Below are 19,206 nucleotides of genomic sequence, written 5' to 3' on the forward strand. Positions count from 1 at the left end.
TCCTGAAGAAGTGGAATTAGCATCAAAATACAAACAGCTGCAGACAATCCACAACACACAAGGAATACACCACGTTTCCTACAAGCACTATGTTCTAATTAGGGTTACAGCAGCCGTGATGAAACACCACGACAAAAGCAATTTGGGAGCAAGGCTTTATTTGGCTGACACATCCACATAACTGTTCATCATTGAAGGAGTCAGGACAGGAACTGATGCAGAGGCCTTGGAGGAGTGCTGCTTACTGGCTTGCTCAACCTATTATTATTATTATTATTATTGGTAGAACCCAGGACCAACAGCCCAGGGTTGGCACCACCCACCATGGGCTGGGCCCTCTCACATTAATCACTAGTTAAGAAAATGTCCTACAGGCTTGCCTATAGCCCAATCTTATAGAGGGGCATTTTTTCAGTTGAGGTTCTCGCCTCTCTGATGACTTTGGCATATGTCAAACTGACATAAGCCAGCAGAGGCTACAGGATGGAAAAGCCTGAAAACCATCCAGTAAGGAGCCGGGAGGCATCCAATTACAGTTGCTCTCCTAATGAAAATTTTTTCTGTTCCCTTGAGATGACACATGGTACACACTTCATAAATTCTTACTTGTATGAATAAAACGAAATTCCTCCAGGGCAAATCAATACATAATTTCTGGGTATTTGTACGACAGGAAATGTAGGCTGAATGGTAGCTAAGGCTGACTATATCACCAGAGAACTTTCTGCTCGGTAAGAAGTGCAAGTGGATGGAAGAGAAGACAGAGGAGTGAATATAAGAGAAAGGACTAAGCCTTCCTTACAGATCTTTAGACAGAGAAGCTCCAGGAGGCTTAGGAATTGGGTAACTAAAAAGGCTTCTGGGGTGACTAATACAGACTCAGGTTTGCTTGAGGAGTCAAGGGAGAAAATGTCAGCACAGAACCGCTGCTTCACAATGTTGGAAGCAATATTCATCAGCAACTTGAGCGCCTGTGTTCGCTGTGTGCTGTCTGCCTGATCTGGCAAGAGCCTGGGGTTTCAAGTCAAGAGTTTGCAACTCTGTCCTGGTAAGTCAGAAGAACAAAAACTAACACAGCACAAATCCAAGAGAGTAAGGCAATGCTTGTGGCTTTTACAGAGTAACGATTCTAAGTCTGTAACTCTCAGAGGAGAGAATTCAAGCTCACCTGGAAAAACTTCTGCCCCGCCCCCAAACTTGTTGAGGCATGCAAAGTTTCAACAGAGAGTATGGGGAAGGACAGACTTTGGCCATGCCTCTGAAAGCAGGGACTCTGGGCTGGGCATATGGCTCAGGAGTTAAGAGTGCTGCTCTTGTAGAGAACTGGAGTTTGGTTCCTAGCACCCATATCATGTTACTCCAACTTCATGAATCTGATGCCCTCTTCTGGGCTTCATGGGTACTGCACTAACTTGTGCCCAACCCCCCTCCCCCACACTACACATTCACATAATTTTTTAGAATGATTCTTTTTAAAAGAACATTTATTAAAAAGAAAACAAAATTGTCTATTGAGAGCCAAAATCCAAGACACCTTGTTTACCCTGCCCTTGTTTCTTTCGCAACGTTTCTGTGGCTCACAAATACAAAGGCTGGAACCTCCTCCCATCACACCCTTGCCTAGCTCTAGGATGGTGGTTCTTTCAGCCTACTGAACCCAGGCCCCGAGTTCCGGCTCACTGGCATGTGCCACTCTGCCCAGCTTCTATCCAGACTTCTGCTGAGCCTTCAGCACCACAACTCCCTCTGCCTACAACATTCCCTCTGTAGCTGAGCTCCATCTAACTCCTCCCCTTCAGGAATGAACTAAAGTCTGCTGGTTTCTTCATAATATGATCTTATATTATATATAGTCCTCCTCCTTTCCATGACACACAACGAACCCTAGTGAAGAGGCCGCTTCTGTCGTTTCCTACCCTCTCCCAGTACATGGTGTCAGCATCCCTGTGCTATGCTATCGACTGGGGAAAACACAAGGCTGCTACCCATCAGGGACACCTGGACTTCATCAAACACCCATAGGCTGCAGGATGTGGATTAAGGAACTCTAGAGAATATAGTTATGTATGGACAATTATTAGTAGTTGTAGTAATTATGAATTTTAAGGTGTTAGGAAAGAAACCTAGCAGTACATCCATTCATCATTTCCTGGGAATTATTTGTTACTTAACCCAAGACACAGAAAAGCCCATGAAGCACAGATGCCACAGAGGGTATGCGGTAGCCAGAGCACGTGATAAAACTCCCAGGAGTGCAGAAGAGGGACCAGAAGATATGCTATAAATTCAGCCTGCCACTTGCGCTGATGAAGTTCCTACCTCATCAAGTTCTTGGGAGGATGCAGGAGTCAATCATGTACCCTGGATGTAGACTGGGCAGCCTTAGGGAATTCTAACTGTCCAATCTGAAGCCCAACATAAGATCGTAAACTAAAACTTTCTTAAAACACTAGGATTTTTTTTCCCTTTTTGTTGGTAACTCAAATGTCAATTCTGCAAATGAAAATGATGTATCACAACACCATCAAGTTGGCATCCCATTCCAAAACTCTCCACTACCTTCAATGAAGAGGCTAGGCTACATGCTTGTGTGGACAATGCAAAGGTCAAAAGGTCTTTCTCAGTCCCAAGCAACCATGTCTCCAATCCTTTACATCCATCCTCCCCGGATCCAAGTCTCTCAGGCAGGTCTCTTCCCCAGACCCTTCCTAACGCTGCAACCCTTTAATACAGTTCGTCGTGCTGTATACAGTAGCTTCTTCATAACTGTAATTTTGCTACTGTTATGAATCGTAATGTAAACATCTGATATGCAACCCCCAAAGGGCTTGTGACCCACAGGTTGAGAAATGCTGATAACCCTTGCATAGCTTGAAATCATTCTAATCTCACTCTAAATCCCTAGCCTCCTGGGACCTCTGCCCTCCTCTGGAGGAGATACATTGTGGGTCCTCCGACGTAGCTTATCCCACACAACACACTATGCATTTCACAGCAGCGCTACTAATTAGATCATTTAACCCACCTATGGGAGAGGAAGAAGATTCTGAAATGGTCCTCGGGAACTTCTCAACAGCCAATCCTTCCCTATTTCTTCTGGAAGATATGCACTGCCGTGGCCCATTTCCCTATATTTTCCTTTACTTATCAGTAATCACTGGTACTGAGAGTCTGAGCCATGCTACTCTGATTTTTTTTTTTAACTTAAACTTGCTCTGTTATTGACATACAGACTCTTTAAGGCTAGGTAAGGAAAGGCTACCTTTTCCCTGCTTTTAAACGTGAAAAGACTTGCACTGTGCGATTTGCAAACAAAGTACAACTCCCTGAACAAGTATCTGCTGGCGTCCCGGAAAGCCAGGCTGTCGCTAAATCGTGACGTCTTACAGCTGAGACCTGGAGGCTATGTACCAAGGACTTAGCCTGGTCCTGCACCGCGCTACTTCGCACAAAGAACCTAGGATGGCGTTCAGGGGAGGGGACCCGGACGCTTCCGGCTACGCCCGGCCCCCGCCAGCAACAGGGGCCCAGGGTCGCCATGGTCTAATCAAGGCCAGCCACCCTGCACCTCACCTCCTGCAGCGACTCGGGGACCAATGCGGGCACGATGGGCCGCTTCACGCCGCGCTGCTCCTTCTCCTTCTCCCCGCCCTTCTCCTTCCCGTTCTCCGTGTCCCCCTTCTCGGCTTGGGTCATCTCTGCCACCGCCGACCACCACCAGCCCCGGGGCTCAGGAACACTGACGCCGCAGCAGGCAGAGAACCATAGCGCAGGCGCAGCGTCTCCTGGCTGCCCACAGTCAAGATGGCCGCCACCGGCGTCGCCCCTAGAGAATTCTGGGAACGAGGGCATGACAGGGTTGGAGTTTGGTTTTCCCTTTTTTTTTTTTTGTTTTTGGTGATGATGCTCACCAGGCACCTATGAATGGTGAACATGTTCCTATTGCCAATGAGCTACATCCCCAGTGTAAAAAAAAAAAGATAGCCTGGTTTATTTAGACTCAGAGGCGTAGACTACCTCTCTAAACCCTAATAAATTTTGAGTGCTACATGTGAGTCTGAGGTTAATCAGTCTCATTTTGACTCCGCAGGTCTTCACTCACAGGTTTCATTATATTGCTAGGTCTCACAGTTGGTCGGTCCGGCCTCTGATTGGGTTCTCTGGGACTAGGTCTCTTCCTGACACATTCCTTGAGTAACTTCTTTGAATTTCATGGCTTTACCCATTTGATACCTATACATAAGATTTCTTCAAAGCATTGCAAAATTAAAATGAAATATGGATTTTTTTTTTTTTTATTTCGAGACAGGGTTTTTCCGTGAAGCCCTGGCTGTCCTGGAATTCACTTTGTAGGTCAGGCTGGCCTCGAACTCACAGAGACTCTGCTGCCTCTGCTCCCAAGGGCTGGTGATTAAAGGTGTGCCACCACCTCCTGGCAAATAAGTAATCCCTAATTTCCACTCCCTGCAGGAGGTGGGACAGGGGATGACAAGACCCCAACAATAAATCAGATATATATTTGGCTGCTCACTCAAACCATCACACATCCCGAAGTGATTAAAATTACCTTGAATTCATTCACTTCTTTGAATGTGGTGTTACTTAGCCAACTCCTGCTGGATGACTACTGCAGCCTCTGAGATGAGGTTCCTGTCTAGTCCAGTTCTTGGTCATCTGTCCATGTGGCTGCTCAGTGTTTTAGTACAAATTAGTCTGCTGTGGCAGCATATCCACGCCATTCCAACACTCAGGACTGCCTCAAGTTTATGGCCAAGTACCTTGAAGACTTTACTTGATCTAATTCCTGTCATTTTTCTGTGTGTCCTGTACACCTACAGAGCCAGAGGACACCAGGTTGCCCTGATTTATTATGCCACAATGTTTCTTTGAAACAGGATTTCCCAATAAACCTACAGCTCAGCCAGCGAGCCACCAGATCCTATCTCTGACACCTGGGGTTACAGGTGAGCACAAGGTATTGCCCAAGCCTTGTTTTGTGGGTGCTTTTATCTGAATTCAAGGCGAGAGAGCACAGCTTGTGCTCCTACCCGCTGAGCAAGCCTTCAGCCTGGACCACTGCCTCCCATACCTGTGGTCTGTAAAGCTAGATTTGATCTTCTTGGTGTGTGTGTGTATGTCTGTGTGTGTACACTTGCAGAGGTGCATATGTGGAGGTCATAGGAAAACTCTGGGAAGTTCTTTCTTCCACATGGGTCCTAGGAGTAGGGTCAGTCAGGCTTGATAGTCAATGCTCGGCTGTATCACCAGCCCGTACACGTAATTTCTGGTGTCAAGTCTTTCCAGTCCCCAGGCTTCTGCTGCTTTTTTGCTGTTGCTGCTTCTCCGGCCTGGAAGGTTCTTCTGTCAGCTGGACCACTTTAGCTCCCTCTACCCCACCCATCCCAGGGTGTCCTCTCATGAAGGTTCCTTAGACCTAGGAGCCCTTGGTGAGTGGCTATTTGGCTTATGTACTTTCTCCCATGACAGAATGTAAGCTCCATGAGAAGTGTGCCTCTGTAAGCCTCAGAAGATAGCAAGAAAACAAGGCTAAATGCTGAGCTGGATGTGGGGAGCACCCCTAGGATCCCAATAACTGAGAAAGGTAAGGACATTTTGAGTTGAAGGTCAGCTTGGACTGCATGAGATTGTCCAGTATACCAACAAAAAGTCCAGTTTAGCATGGTCCATCTTTTTTAAGCCAAGGTTTCTCTGTATAACAGCCCTGGCTGTGCTGGAACTCAACTTTGTAGACTGTGCTGGCCTTGAACTCAGAGATCTACCTGCCTCTGCTTCTTGAGTAGTGCGATTAAAGGTGTGCCACATCACTGCCAGGCCTTGGTCTACCCATCCTGATTTCATAAGTAACAAAGCATGACTCAAAACCCAAAGCTACTGAATAAAGACAAATTTCAAATACAGGATATACCACAGGATATATGGTCCTGCATTACAGACTCCAGTCGTCCTCGAGTGCATAACAGTAAATACAAGCTGCACGCAGGGACTGTGGGATAAGTCCTGAGAGAGGAAGTCTGCACCAGCAGCAACCATGAGTCAGAAAAGCCTTAGATCCCAAGCACAGAGAAGCTACTGCTTACAGTAAGTCATCTACACAGACCATGCTCTTATTACAACAGGTGAAACGTAACAATGTTTCTGCCAGTCACAGCCACACAGTTTAGGAAGCCTTTGAGCTCTGAGTCCTCCCATTTATTTGTGTAATTTAAGAGTCAACTAAAACATAAAAGTGGTTGACTATAGCTGAGTAGTCAAGAACTGTTCTTACTCTAAAACTTCGAATCATTTTTCTTTCTTTGAACACCAGTAGCTTGTGGTACTACGCCCCCATTTCAGATAAGTAAATATAGCTTTCACCTAAACATTTTGGTTTCAACCTGTGTGCACTGACACACACTGTTATTCACTTTTATAGCATTCCAGGGCCTATTTTATGTAGTCACTGTTCACAAGGCTGGCGTAAGGTAAGCAAGCTGCTGCCCCCATGTGTAAGCTCAGCACCCCAGAGGCATAGCTACAAAGAGCTCAAGCTCCAGTTCAGGGCCAGCCTGGGTCACAGTTTGCCTTTGTTAGTTTTTGGCAACTTAACAACTTATCACCTAGGAAGAGGAAGCTTGGTTGAGAAATTGCCTTCATCACGAAGCCTGTGGAGAAGTCTGGAGTGCACTTTTTTGATTGTAGTGTGAGGTCACTGTGGGTAGTGCCATCCTGAAGGTGGACTTGGGTTGTGCAACAAAGCAGGTTGAACAAGCACTGAGAACAAGCCAGAAAGCAGTGTTCCTCATGGTCTCTGCCCTAACTCCCCTTCCTGATGGCTGTGAGGTGTAAGACAGCAAAACCAAAGACCAAAACCCCCTTCCTCCCCAAGGTCCTGTTGACCACAGTCTGTCACAGCAATAAAGAAACCAACTATGACTATGGAAAGTGTGTGGAAGGAGTGGGGAGAGGATGAACATGAAAGGAGCATCAAGATAGGATGGAAAGCAAGCAGGAAGTAAGTTACTGGATCGGATTCTTGTTTCTCAAGACAGCAGTGAAGTCCATAGTTCTGGAGATCAGCAAGCACACAAACAGTCATTTCAGTTTTGATGACTGTGGCCTTACAAATATCCTGACGACGATGTTATCTGGTAGTAAATCAGATAAGACCCATTTACACAATAAATATATTAAAGATTAAAAATTCAAAAGCAAATTTCTGTATACTACTGAAATAATTATATTGTGGTTTATTTATAAATGAGAGCAAAGTAACAGTGAGCAGTATTTCAAAAGCCAAGAAAAGGCAACATTAATAGGACTATATACAGTGGAGACTCAGAAAAGTCAGACCAAACAAACAAACAAACCACCCAAAAACCAATCAAACAAAACCAAACAAAAAACCAGGACTAAATACATGGCCTTTATTTCTTCCAGATCAAAGATTTTGGGTATAATCATATAAAGATGACAAATCAAGTTTTGCAACCTAAAAATATTTACTTTTTAAATCTATATTAATACTTTAGTAAACTATACAAAAAAGATAAGGAGACAAACATGTACATTTATAGAACTGCATGTCAGTCAGGCCAGATCCTGCAGAGGGAGTTCCCAGCATGACCTCATTCATCTGTGAGGACACAGAGCAATCCTTGTTTGGACATACACCACCTTCTCCTGCATGAGCCGCTCTTCACCTCTTGATGGCTTCCTTCTACACATGTGTATGTCTAGTTGTCTGCTTCTCAGAGCAGACATTTACCTAAAAGAGGTTAAAACAATTAGCTCCTGCTTGCACGCTCTCTCTCTCTCCCCCCTTTCCCTCCCTCTCTCTCTCCCCCCCTCCTTTCTTCTCTCTCCCACTCCCTCCCCCCATGTGTACATATATCAGCATGAAGTTCCTAGGGGTAAAAACAGTGAAGAGAGCTGGCTGGCCATGAAAGGACAACAGATAAGCAGAAAACAAGTCTTGTCTCAACCGATAGTTTAATAATAAAGTCAATACATTCCAAGAATAAAGATATATCTTTCTAAATAATAAAATACACAACTTCTAAAGAGATGGCCTAGCAGCTAAGGATACTTCCTACTCTTGCAGAGGACAAGAGCTGGATTCTAAGCACCCATCTTGAGTGGCCCACAACTGCTGGCAACTATATTTCCAGAAGGATTTGACTTTTTCTGACCTCTATGGGCACCCATACCTACAAGCAGACACACACACACACACACACACACACACACACATACACACCAGTAGCAGGAGATCCAGTGTCCTGTACTGGTCTCCTCCCTGCCCGTCCCCTCAACATACACAATACATTTATGTATATGTAAGCAAAACACTCAAACATATAAACACAAACAAAAAAAGCCAGTCGGTAGAGGTAGAGAATCCCAGGCCTTGGCAGGAATAGGCAGGCGAATCTCTTAGTTAAAGGCCAACCGGGTTCAGGGATGAACAGAAAAATCCAGTCTCGAAAAGCCCCTCACCAAAAATATGACTTTTGTTTTTCTAAACAAAATATTCCTAAGGAGAGAAAATAGTTTCAGATTTTAACTTACCTTCCTCATCCACCAGCCATCGGAGGAGGGCTGGGGCCTCGAAGGTGACTGATCCGACCCATTCTTCGTGGAGGGTTTCCTGGAGGCCTAATCAAAGAGGAAGTTGGAAGTTAGCACCTGTTTGGTAAACCCAGCTTCAGTTGCTTATCTCTTTTTTGAGTGTCTTGCTATGGAGTCTTGCGTAGCCTGAATTTTCTATATAGACCAGGCCTTGAACTCAAGATTCTATCTGCCTCTGCATCCTAAGAGCTGGTTTTAAAGGTGTGCACTACCATGCCTGGCCAACTGGTTCCTTTTACTAAGCATTCAAGTACAGCTTCTTCAATACACAGGAAAATGAGCATGGTAGCCTACAATGGGCATCTCAGCATGAGGGAGACCAAGGAAGAGAGATTATCAGAGGTTAAGGTCAGCCTAGGATATGTAGCCAGGACTAAGCCAATAGTACTAAAGCAAACCCTATCTCAAACAAAACAAAACAAAAACAAGGCATACAACCCTAAGAGTCTTAACATAGCCATTACCATGCAGGTTAGCAAATGGGGGGGAAGGTTTATTGCAGATAAAAGGACAGCATAGTTTGAGGCAGAGGCATCTGGGAGGGTCGAGACTGAGCTGGGCCATGTGAAGACAGAGGAGTGAAGAGAAGACAACCGACCAAGAGGGGCAGCCTGGACCAGGTAAAGCAAAAGGCCAAGTAACCAAAATGGCTGGAGTATATGACACTCAGTGTATGGGACTGAAGGCTGCAGGGAGAACCTGGTGGACAGCATTCACTTTGATATGTTAATGAGTCAGCCACCTGTCTCAGGTTTGAGATGGAACCTCAACTGAGAAATTGGCTCCATCATGAGAGTGGCCCACAGGGCACGCTTGTGGTCACTTTGATTGCTAACTGCTAACAGCCCACTGTGGATGGTGCCACTCCTGGACGAGGGAGCTCAGGCTGTATGGAAAAGGCAGCTGAGCGAGCCAGGTGAAGCAAGTCACAAACAGCCGCTCTCCATGGTCTCTGCTGTGACTCCCAGAGGGGACGGACTGTGCCTGTCCTTGCCCAGGTAGCCTGTGACCAGTGCTGTGTCACAGCAGCAGAGAAGCAAACTCCGGAGTCAGAGATCCAAACACTCAAGATTGGACACGTAGTGTGTGAACTGCAGCTCCTCCTCCTAAGTAAACCCAAGCTCTGCACGGTGCTGCTCCTCATCCGAACTGGTCACTGGCAGCCCAAAGTCCAGACCGCACTGTGACGTCTCTAGATTTGAATGTTGCCCATTAGTTTCCAGCCTCTGATTTAGCTTTCCCACGGTAATTTTAAAATTCAAATTTTAAAGTTCTGCCAGTTTGGCTGTTTATCAGGAGAAGCAACTTGACTTTTAACAACTTGTTAATTTTGTGGAATGAGATTTTCTTTTTAATTTCTACAAGTCTAACGCTATCTAAAACAACAGAATGTAGACACAAAGGAGACACATCAGCAGGAAAGGCTCTCCGTACCCTCTTCCATCATCATATCTGGAATCAGAGGGGCTCCCGTAGCCTCTTCTTTTCTTCACATCTTGCTGAAGCAGAGTTTTGAAACTGAAACAAGGGGCAGAAAACAACAGAGGTCTCACTTCTGACACCATTGTCAAGCACATTTCCATGGTTCTCAGGGCTCTGCAGGAGCGTGACTAACCCAACTCATTAGCCTTGGCCTCACTTCCTGACGCCAGCGGGACACATTCAGCATAGCATGTGTCTAAAACAGGGTGTGCCACGTTCTATACCAAAGCCACCTGTCCTTGTATTGCTCCTGCTAGTGACTCTTGTAGACAGCATGAAACCAGAGTCCTCCTCGGTTTCACTCTTCTTGTTAGGTTTCAACATAATCTATTTTTACAGCCATCGACCCCACCCCCACTAACTTACTCTGGTTTTAACAGTATCTTACATTCACCATGTCTGCAATTACTCTGCCTATGGCCTACCTGACATCACCTTGTGGAGGGACTAGAAGTATTATAGTCAGAGGCACAGTGCTTCTCAGAATGTCAGAAAATGCAATTTTCTTTCTTTTTCTTCCCTCTCTCCCTACCCCTGTGCCCCAGAATTCTGAATGTTGGGATTAACAGTGTATACCATCATTCTTAGCGTAGTTTTCTAACTTCTTAGATGGAGGTGCTGACTGAGGCAGAACCATAAACAATATGCATTAGGTAAAATTAGTAAAAGTGATTAAATGTTGCACTGGTAACTTTTAAGTTAGGGCCTTGTCCCTCATTGGGTAACTTCCTCTAATGTCCACTTTCCACAATGACACCTCACCTTCCCTTGCAATATTATACTGAATATAATATACTGAATATACTAAATTATACTGAATATTAAAGCTGATATTACTAGTATGATACCTGTCCTAGTTAGGGTCACTATTGCTGTGATGAAACACCATGACCACACGCAAGCTGGCGAGGAAAGGGGTTTATTTGGCCTATAGTTCCACAAATATTGTCCATCACTGATAGATGTCAGGACAAGAACTCAAATAGAACCTGGAGGCAGGAGCTGATGCTGAGGCCAATGGCAGAGTGCTGCTCACTGGCTCTCTCCCCACGGCTTACTCAGCTTTTCTTACAGAACCCAGGGGTGTCCCCACCCACAATGGACTAGGCCCTCCCACATTAATCACTAATTAAGAAAATATCCTACAGGTCTACCTCTAGCCTGATCTTATGGAGGCATTTTCTCAACTGAAGTTCCCCATTTCGGATAACTCTAACTTGTGTCAAGTTGACATAAAACTAGCCAACTCAACACTCAATGAAAGGAGGAAGCATTCTCCCCCATCTATTTATAACTTTCTAAACACGAGAAAGTCAAATATTTATCCAACTCAGGATAAGACCTACTAGTAATTGGCTGGTACTTTAGCTAACACAGCATGTAAAAGTCAAATACCACCACCCTTCATTTAATAAGTAACTGCTTGAGGTGACTGAGAAGTCTGCCTTTTTTTTTTCCCTATTATTGATTTCTAACCCTTCATTAAGAGTTCAGAACAAGGAATGGTAGCACATTCTTATAATTTCAACTTAGGAGGCTAATGCAGGGTGACTATAATGAATTCTAGGCCAGCTTAGACTCTGTAACACTAAACCAGATATATAAGGCTATATAGCAACACTTTGGTCTCAAAAGCCAAAATCCAGAAAGTATTCTGTCACAAGAATGGAGAGGTTGGCTCGAAGCTGACATGGCTACCACAACCGGTCAGGCACAGTCAAGCTCACTAATTCAACACCATATTTATAATCATAAAAAATACTTAATTTTCCTTTGCAAAGCTATTTAACTGCAACTGGAAGGTACTTCAGCTTTTATAAGCAGTGGACCATGGTTGCTATAGAGACTCACAGCTGGTCAAAGTGTAGGTCTACTGAGTGCTCAGCCATCAGTGGGTACATCTTTAGCACACACTCCCTCCCAAAAGCTCAGGCAACAGCATGGAAAAGAAAAAAGATCATAGTAACCAGAGTCAGGGAAAACTGGGACTAAACTGTCCATCAACAGTGTGCCTGAACACAATCACGCCAGTAAACCAGAGTGTGGACACAGAGGAGCCACACAAGCCCCTCCTCCTAGCTGTGAGTTACTGACAGCTGCTGAGTGCTGCTGGGAGGGACAGCCAGTTTCCTGTAGGGGTGCGGTCCCTGGCAGAGAGACAATGCTCTGGGTGATGGCCCCACACACATATGGCCAGTAGTAATTATACCTAGTAGGTCTTAAAAATGAGGGGCCAGGATATGAAATTAGGAGGAGTACATGGGCAGCAGGGAGGAAGAGGGATGAGTATGATCAATATGTTGTACACATGTATGAAATTCTCAAAGATAACCAACCAACGTAAGGTAATTCCATCAGCTTAAGTATAAAATGCAATTAAGGAAATGCTTTTATACTTACAACAAAACCACAAATTCTGCTATTCCCCAGAAAAAATCTGTTATGAAAGACAATCTCCACGGGGACTGATTCCGGCTGTCCAACACTTGACCTACAGAGTTAAAAAAAAAAAAAAGGAACTGAGTAAGTGGCGAAGCAAGTCCACTGCATTCCATCCGCGGAGCAACAGCCAATAAGCTCAGGTTTGAACCTGTTCACTATTTCAAACCAGTCAACATCAGAAGTCCACTGTGAGTGAAGTCAAACTCTGGGATCTAGAGTTCATTTCTTTGTTAAATGCTACTTTCAGTATGTAATTCTCATGGGCGAACCCATTCTGGGTAACTCTTCTCTCTCCCTTTCACTGGAAAAGTGCACATAAAATATTTTAGTGGCAAGATGAATACAGCAGAACATTTATCATTTTTGAGTGCAGAGTTATATGAGCGTACCTCAACATCATTACTGCACCCCAACATCATCACTGCCTACTTCCAAAGATTCTGTCTTCCCCATTTAATTCTGACTTCTGTTACTTTTTCCATGGAACCCTGGGCAACCAGCAAACTACCTTTTGCCTCTGTAAATTACTGCAAAGTCTTACAAAAGATATCAAACCATTTCTAAGTACTTTTCAGTAAGTGGACCATATAGATTCTTTACATAAGAATTTTTATCAAAATAACTGATTTTAAAGATCTGTTTATCTAAATAATTTTTTTAACAGGTAAGAGACATTGCAGGTGGAAAAAATTCTCTAAACACTTACAAGAAAATAGATATCAACACGTGTTAGTGTACACCTTTGGTTCCAACAACCTGGAGGCAGAGGTAGGCAGATCTCAAGGTCAAGGCCAGCCAGGCAGATGTAGGCAGTTGGCCAAACATCTTGGTCTTCTTCAAAAATGTATGAATAAACAAATTTGTGTTCATAGTGGCATGGCTCATAATAGAAAACTGAAATGTCCTTTGACAGATGAACATGGGAGGGCCTCTAAATACATACCATGGAATATCTGTTAATCTTTTAAAAGAAAAGAAATTTTGATAGGCCATCATGTGAGTAAACACTACGCTAGGCGAAGCAAGCTGTTCACAAAGATGGCTTCCGAAAGCCACATTATTTCTTCGTGATTCTAAAGAACTAAAAGCACACTCATCATTCCACAGGGCGCTTTGCATTCTCTTCTAAGGCAGAACTTGATACAATCCCATGTCCTCAGAGGGTAATAAGATGCTTGAATAAAGTTGCGTCTGTCAACTACAAAATTTTGTTTAAAAAAAAAAAAATCCTCACATGACACACTCTGCAGTCGTTACACTATATAATTATTTGCTAGTGCATGAATAATAAAATAAAAATAAAATGCAAAAATAAATTCTGCAAGCTCTTGAAACTTAAAATGAAATTCGGATGCTTTCTTTAATGCCCATCAAAGCACCTGTCCCAAAGCTTTACAATCAGGAGGTGAAATTCTTAAAAGTCAAGAAATTCAAAGTGCACTCAGCCAAAAGATTCTCCTAATTGCCTTACTCTCTAGAGATACACAGATGAATCAAATCCAACCACACCTATTTCCAGGGACCCAAGAAAGGTTTGTAGAAATGCGCCGAGGATTTTCACTAAAGTCACACGGGTGGGCAGATGGTTCTGGCATTGATACGACCTGCTTATGCAGTATTTTCTCTTTCCCAGTGATTGGGGACTTGCCTCCCAAGTACTTTCAAACTGGCGTAAAGCCTTGGGTTTAGGACTAGCTACACTCTTAAGGGAAAAAAATCTGTCAGAACTTTTGTACGGCTTGGTGTGGTGGTGCTCGCCTTTAATCCCCGTACTCCGAAGACAGAGGCAGGAGGATCTCTGGGAGTTAGTGGCCAACTTAATGTACACAGTGAATCACAGAGCAGATAAAACTACAAAGTGAAACCCCGTCTCCATTCTTTTTTTACATATTCTTTTTAGTTCTGCACCATCACCACCATCATCATTACCGTACGCATTATAGAGGCAGCATGGTAGCAATACTGGAGCCAACCTGAGCTCAATTTAACCGAAGTTACACACTGCCTTTGTGATCTTGAGCGAGCTAGTCAATCGATCTGCATCTAAAAAACGGGGATAGGAACATATCATCTGAATAGAACATTTACAAAGATGAGAGCAGCAAAGAATGCGGTTCTAGTGGCCCAAACAAAGGCGCGTTGTATACCGCGTTAGCATCTCTGTCATTACCGGGTACCCGCGCCCTGGATCACTCTCGCAAAGCCACAATCGGAAATTCCTTGTACCAGGAGGCTTCAGGGCCAGCGTTTACCACCCGGGCCACCCTTCTGGGATGCGCCTCGGGTACCGCCGCCTTCGCCTCCTACTCCTTCCGGCCGCTGGGGTCGGGGAGGCCGCCCTAAGCTCCGGACCCGGCCAGCGAGGTCAGAAGCAGCTCAGGGTAAGGCCCTCACTCACCATTCGAGATGTAAACCATCTTCCCTCCGGTTGCCCGCTTCCTAGCGACAGAGAAGACCGGACGCCCAGATGTTGCTGTACCTAGATTCCTGCCCCGCCCTTTACGTCACAGGCCACTAATTGACCGAAGACAGCTAGAGCTGGGTAGAGCCCATTGGCTGCTGGGAGACAATGTTCCGCCCAGTCACACAAGTAACTTCCGCTGGCGTGAAAGCTGTGTGCGTTAGGAGACCGGATATGACGTTTAAGAGTGACGGGGTCTTTTTTCCCCCTCCTAACTTGTTTCCGGTTTTACTGAGAGTCTAGGGGCCCACTAAAGACCGGAAGTCGCTTTCTAGTTGGTGTATGCACGCAGGGTTCATGAGCTTTGATGGCGGTACATTCCTCAACTTTCCAGATGTTTTGCTGTCTTATGGAGTGGCAGGGAGAGGCTCTGAGGCGGTGTCTGGAACACGAAGAACTTAATCATCAGATTTTAGTGAACTCACTGATAAATCCCTTTGGATGGTATTCCCTTTAAACCTGTATTTCTGTTCTGAGTTTATTTGTTTTGCTTTTTTTGAAAAAGGACTCACACTGTATTTCTGGCTCGGAGCTCAAATTGTAGACAAGGTTGGTCCTAAAGTCACTAGCGCTGGAATTAAAGGCACGCCCCGCCACACCCAGTTGGTTTTTGTCTTTTTGTTTTTTGTTTGTTTTTGAGCCAGGATCTCTGTGTCCCAGGCTGCTCAGGAACTCACTTTGTAGAGCAAAACTTTAATGCCGATACAAATAAGGCATGGAGTGGAATTTTGTTTTTGAGACGGTTTCTCTGTGTAACCCTGGCTGTAACTAGCTCTGTGGAGCAGGCTGGTCTTGAACTCAGAAATCCACTTGCCTCTTGCCTTCCAAGTACTGGGACTAAAGGCATATCCACCCCCAGCTAAGAAATGGCGTTTTTGATAGCTATAGAGATGCAACTAGGAAAAATAAAATGAACTTCAGAAGGACATTTTTCTCTGCTTGTCAGCATTGTAGAGGTGGCATGCATTAGAAGGCAGGTCTTGGGCATTCAGTAAATTTGAAGGAACGTCCTTGCTGTGTTATAAGCATGACAGTCTCTGCCAACAGGCCTTTGTACCTAGCTGTCCTTTTTCTTTTTAGTTCACATACGATCTTAGGGTTTTACTGCTGTGAACAGACACCATGACCAAGGCATGGTGTCTTATAAAGAACAACATTTAATTGGGCTGGCTTACAGGTTCAGTCTATTATCATAAAGGTGGGGGCAGGGCAGTATCTAGGCAGGCATGATGCAGGCAGATCTGAGAGTTCTACATCTTCATTTGAAGACTGCTAGTGGAAGATTCACTTCCAAGCAGCTAGAGTGAGGGTCTTAAGCCCACAGTGACACACCTACTCCAACAAGGCCACACATCCTAATAGTGCCACTCCCTGGTCCAAGCATATTCAAACCATCACACAAACTTCGACATTTTTGGAAGAAGCCTATTCCCTTCCTTAAAAGGAATATAAGTAAAATTTGGAACTAATGTTATAACAATGTTAGTTAAGAAGACATTTTAACTGAGCAGGGTGGCACATGATTATAACATGCCTATAATCACAAAGCTTGAAGACAGGTCAGTCTTTGTGAGTTCAGCCTGATCCTCCTACATTTGGGGGAATCCCAGGACAGGTAGGGCTACAAAGTGAGACCTGTCTAAAACGGTGGTACATTAAGTGAGACATAGTGGCATGTGCCTGTACATGAGTATGGCCTGGGCTACACACACACACACACACACACACACACACCATATTCTAATACCTAGAACTTGCATATTTCTAGATATGTGTTGTTTTGAGAGGAAGCAATTTTTCCTCCACCCAAATCTTGTATAACAGAACAGGATATTACATACCCTTTACTTCATTTGAGACGGTTATGGCCCAATTATAGAGGTTCACTTCGGCTAATATACTGAAAGTGGATGGTGTTGTTTTTCCTTCATGGTGTATGTGTGTGTGTGTGTGTGTGTGTGTGTGTGTGTGTTGGGGGAGGAACAAGAGTGTGAAGTCAGAGTACAGAAAAGGAGAGTTGGGTATTTCCCATTGTACTGGCTTTTGTATCAACTTGACACAAGCTGGAGTTATCACAGAGAAAGGAGCCTCAGTTGAGGAAATGCCTCTATGAGATTCAGCTGTAAGACATTTTCTCAACTAATGATCAAAGGGAAGGGCCCAGCCCATTGTGGGTGGTGTCATCCCTGGGTGGATGGTCCTGGGTTCTATAAGAAAGCAGGCTGAGCAAGCCAGGGGAAGCAAGCCAGTAAGCAACATCCCTCCATGGCCTCTGCATCAGCTCCTGCTTCCTGACCTGCTTGAGTTCCAGTCCTGACTTCCTTTGGTGATAAACAGCAATGTGGAAGTATGAGCTGAATAAACCCTTTCATCTCCAACTTACTTCTTGGTCCTGATGTTTTGTGCAGGAATAGAAACCCTGACTAAGACATTCACCTTATTTTTTGAGCTATTGTCTTCACTGAAGATGGAACTGACCAGTTGGCTGGGCTGACGAAGGAGCTCTGGCCTGTCTCCTCCCAGAACTGGGTCTGAGATGTGTACAAGCACAGCTGGCTTTTACATGGACGCTGGGGAATCTAAATGTAGGCCCTCAGGTCTTGCAAGCAACCACTTTACCCACGGAGCTCTCTTCTCAACCTGGGTCAGTGATTTTTCTCAAGGGCCTTTCTAGTCCTGAGCTAAACTATGATGACGTCTCTCACTTTTTTGCTCTCGTTTCCTTCTGACTGAAATCCTAGGTTATACTTTTGCCAGACTTAAGTGGTTTTCTAAACTGCAACAAGAATGATTGGAAAAAAATCTTTGTTTCGCTTAAAACCTTTTAGACACTAAAATCTCCCATTGCTCTTACAGGCTAGGTCCTTTTTAGTGTCTACGGCATACCGTGCCTGACCTGTCCACTTGATGGTTCCTTTAGTTTCATGCTGCACATTCCTACTCACTCCACACTCTGGCAATAATTTAATTCTTTTTAGAGCTTTTTGAGCACCCTAAGTTTTTTCATTTCCTCGAACATGCACATAGCTTTTCTTCCTGTAGCACTTTATCTGACCCATTGCCTGCTCCCCATCCTCCACGCTTTAGCTGTCAGCCTGAGTGTCATCATGTCCTTGACTCCTCATCTCTGGTCACTTTATTCACAGTCCTTATCACAATGGGGAATTATCAACCTGATTATTTAGGGTTGTCATTCTTTCTGAATAAACTGCTAAGGGATCAGGAACCTCATCGGCCTCATGCCCCTGTACAAGGGTGTGGTGGTGCATACTTGTACTCGAGCATTTTTGGAAGGCGTAGGCTGGAGCCCTGTGAGTTGAGGCCAGTCTGAGTTACACAGCAAGTTTCCAGTCAGCAGGTGTTACAGAGTGAGACCTTGTCTCAACAAACAAGCAGCATCTGAGGCAACAGAAGGAAGGGAGCAAACTCTGGATCTCAGGACCAGCTTCATCTTCTTCATTCCTCTGTTTAGCCTATTTTTTAAAAAGATTATTTATTTTATGTGAGTACACTGTCTCTCTTCAGACACTCCAGAAGAGGGCACCAGATCCCATTACAGATGGTTGTGAGTCACCATGTGTTTACTGGGATTTGAACTCAGGACCTCTGGAAGAGCAGTCAGTACTCTTAACCACTGAGCTATCTCTCCAGTCCTATTCCTGAGTCTTATTGCAGTGATTTCCCAACAATCTGAACTTAGCATCCCTGCGTTCTAACCCATGTTACTTCAGGCTGCCAGTTCAATACAGCTTCACCAGTCTCCTGCTCATCAGCCTTTATAGCTACTGCCTGGTGGGCTGTGGAAAATTTCTTTGGTACCACTTAGATTATTCTCTCTGACTTCTACTTCCCCAATAGACCCTTTGTTTTTCCGGATTCTTGCTTATGTTCACATTTTCTCCTTAGAAGAACATTCCCTACCTGTTAAAACTTTAGTCCAGGGCTGGAGAGATGGCTCAGGGCTCAAAACACTTTCTGTTCTGTCCAGTTGCTGTGAGTTTTTCCTCAAATTGCAAAGCTGTTCACACTTTCTCACTTAACATTTGATGGAAAAGCAAAACAAGTCTTGCTTTGAAGAACTGATTAAACCAATTCTTTTTGCTTGTTTGTTTTTGTCTTTTTGGTGTGTCTGGGTATTTGCCCTGTACATTTGTCTATGCATCGCCTGCATAGTTGGTGTCCATGGAGACCAG

The 19,206-nt window shown here is 44.5% G+C and overlaps 2 protein-coding genes across 3 annotated transcripts in view; both read right to left on the reverse strand.

Moving 5' to 3' along the window:
- Nucleotides 1-3,762, reverse strand: part of ACTR8 (actin related protein 8) — a 19,265-nt gene extending 15,503 nt beyond the window's left edge. For both annotated transcript variants that reach the window (XR_013975270.1, XM_080925960.1), the window contains exon 1: nt 3,574-3,762. Coding sequence is in view for 1 of the 2 variants with exons in the window: in XM_080925960.1 (XP_080782086.1) it covers nt 3,574-3,696 (123 nt within the window). In the remaining variant the exon portion in view is untranslated. The remainder of the gene's footprint in view (nt 1-3,573) is intronic.
- Nucleotides 3,763-7,403: 3,641 nt separating this feature from the next.
- On the reverse strand, nt 7,404-15,068 carry SELENOK (selenoprotein K). The gene is made up of 5 exons (XM_080926149.1): nt 14,951-15,068; nt 12,511-12,601; nt 10,063-10,146; nt 8,569-8,655; nt 7,404-7,765 (listed from the first exon to the last, which is right to left on the reverse strand). The coding sequence occupies exons 1-4, from the start codon at nt 14,967-14,969 to the stop codon at nt 8,574-8,576; spliced, it is 276 nt and encodes a 91-aa protein (XP_080782275.1). The 5' UTR covers nt 14,970-15,068; the 3' UTR covers nt 7,404-7,765; nt 8,569-8,573.
- Between the last annotated feature and the right edge of the window lie 4,138 nt (nt 15,069-19,206).

Source organism: Micromys minutus (genome assembly GCF_963924665.1).
Source record: "Micromys minutus genome assembly, chromosome: 12".
NCBI lineage: Eukaryota > Metazoa > Chordata > Mammalia > Rodentia > Muridae > Micromys > Micromys minutus.

Bases quoted from the DNA above. Each gene is read 5' to 3' on its own strand.
- SELENOK (XM_080926149.1), bottom strand. The intron at 10,147-12,510 runs GTAAGTATAAAA...CCCTTGTTTCAG, and splicing joins GCAGAATTTGTGGTTTTGTT to TTTCAAAACTCTGCTTCAGC. The intron at 8,656-10,062 runs GTACGGAGAGCC...CTCTTTGATTAG, and splicing joins AGATATGATGATGGAAGAGG to GCCTCCAGGAAACCCTCCAC.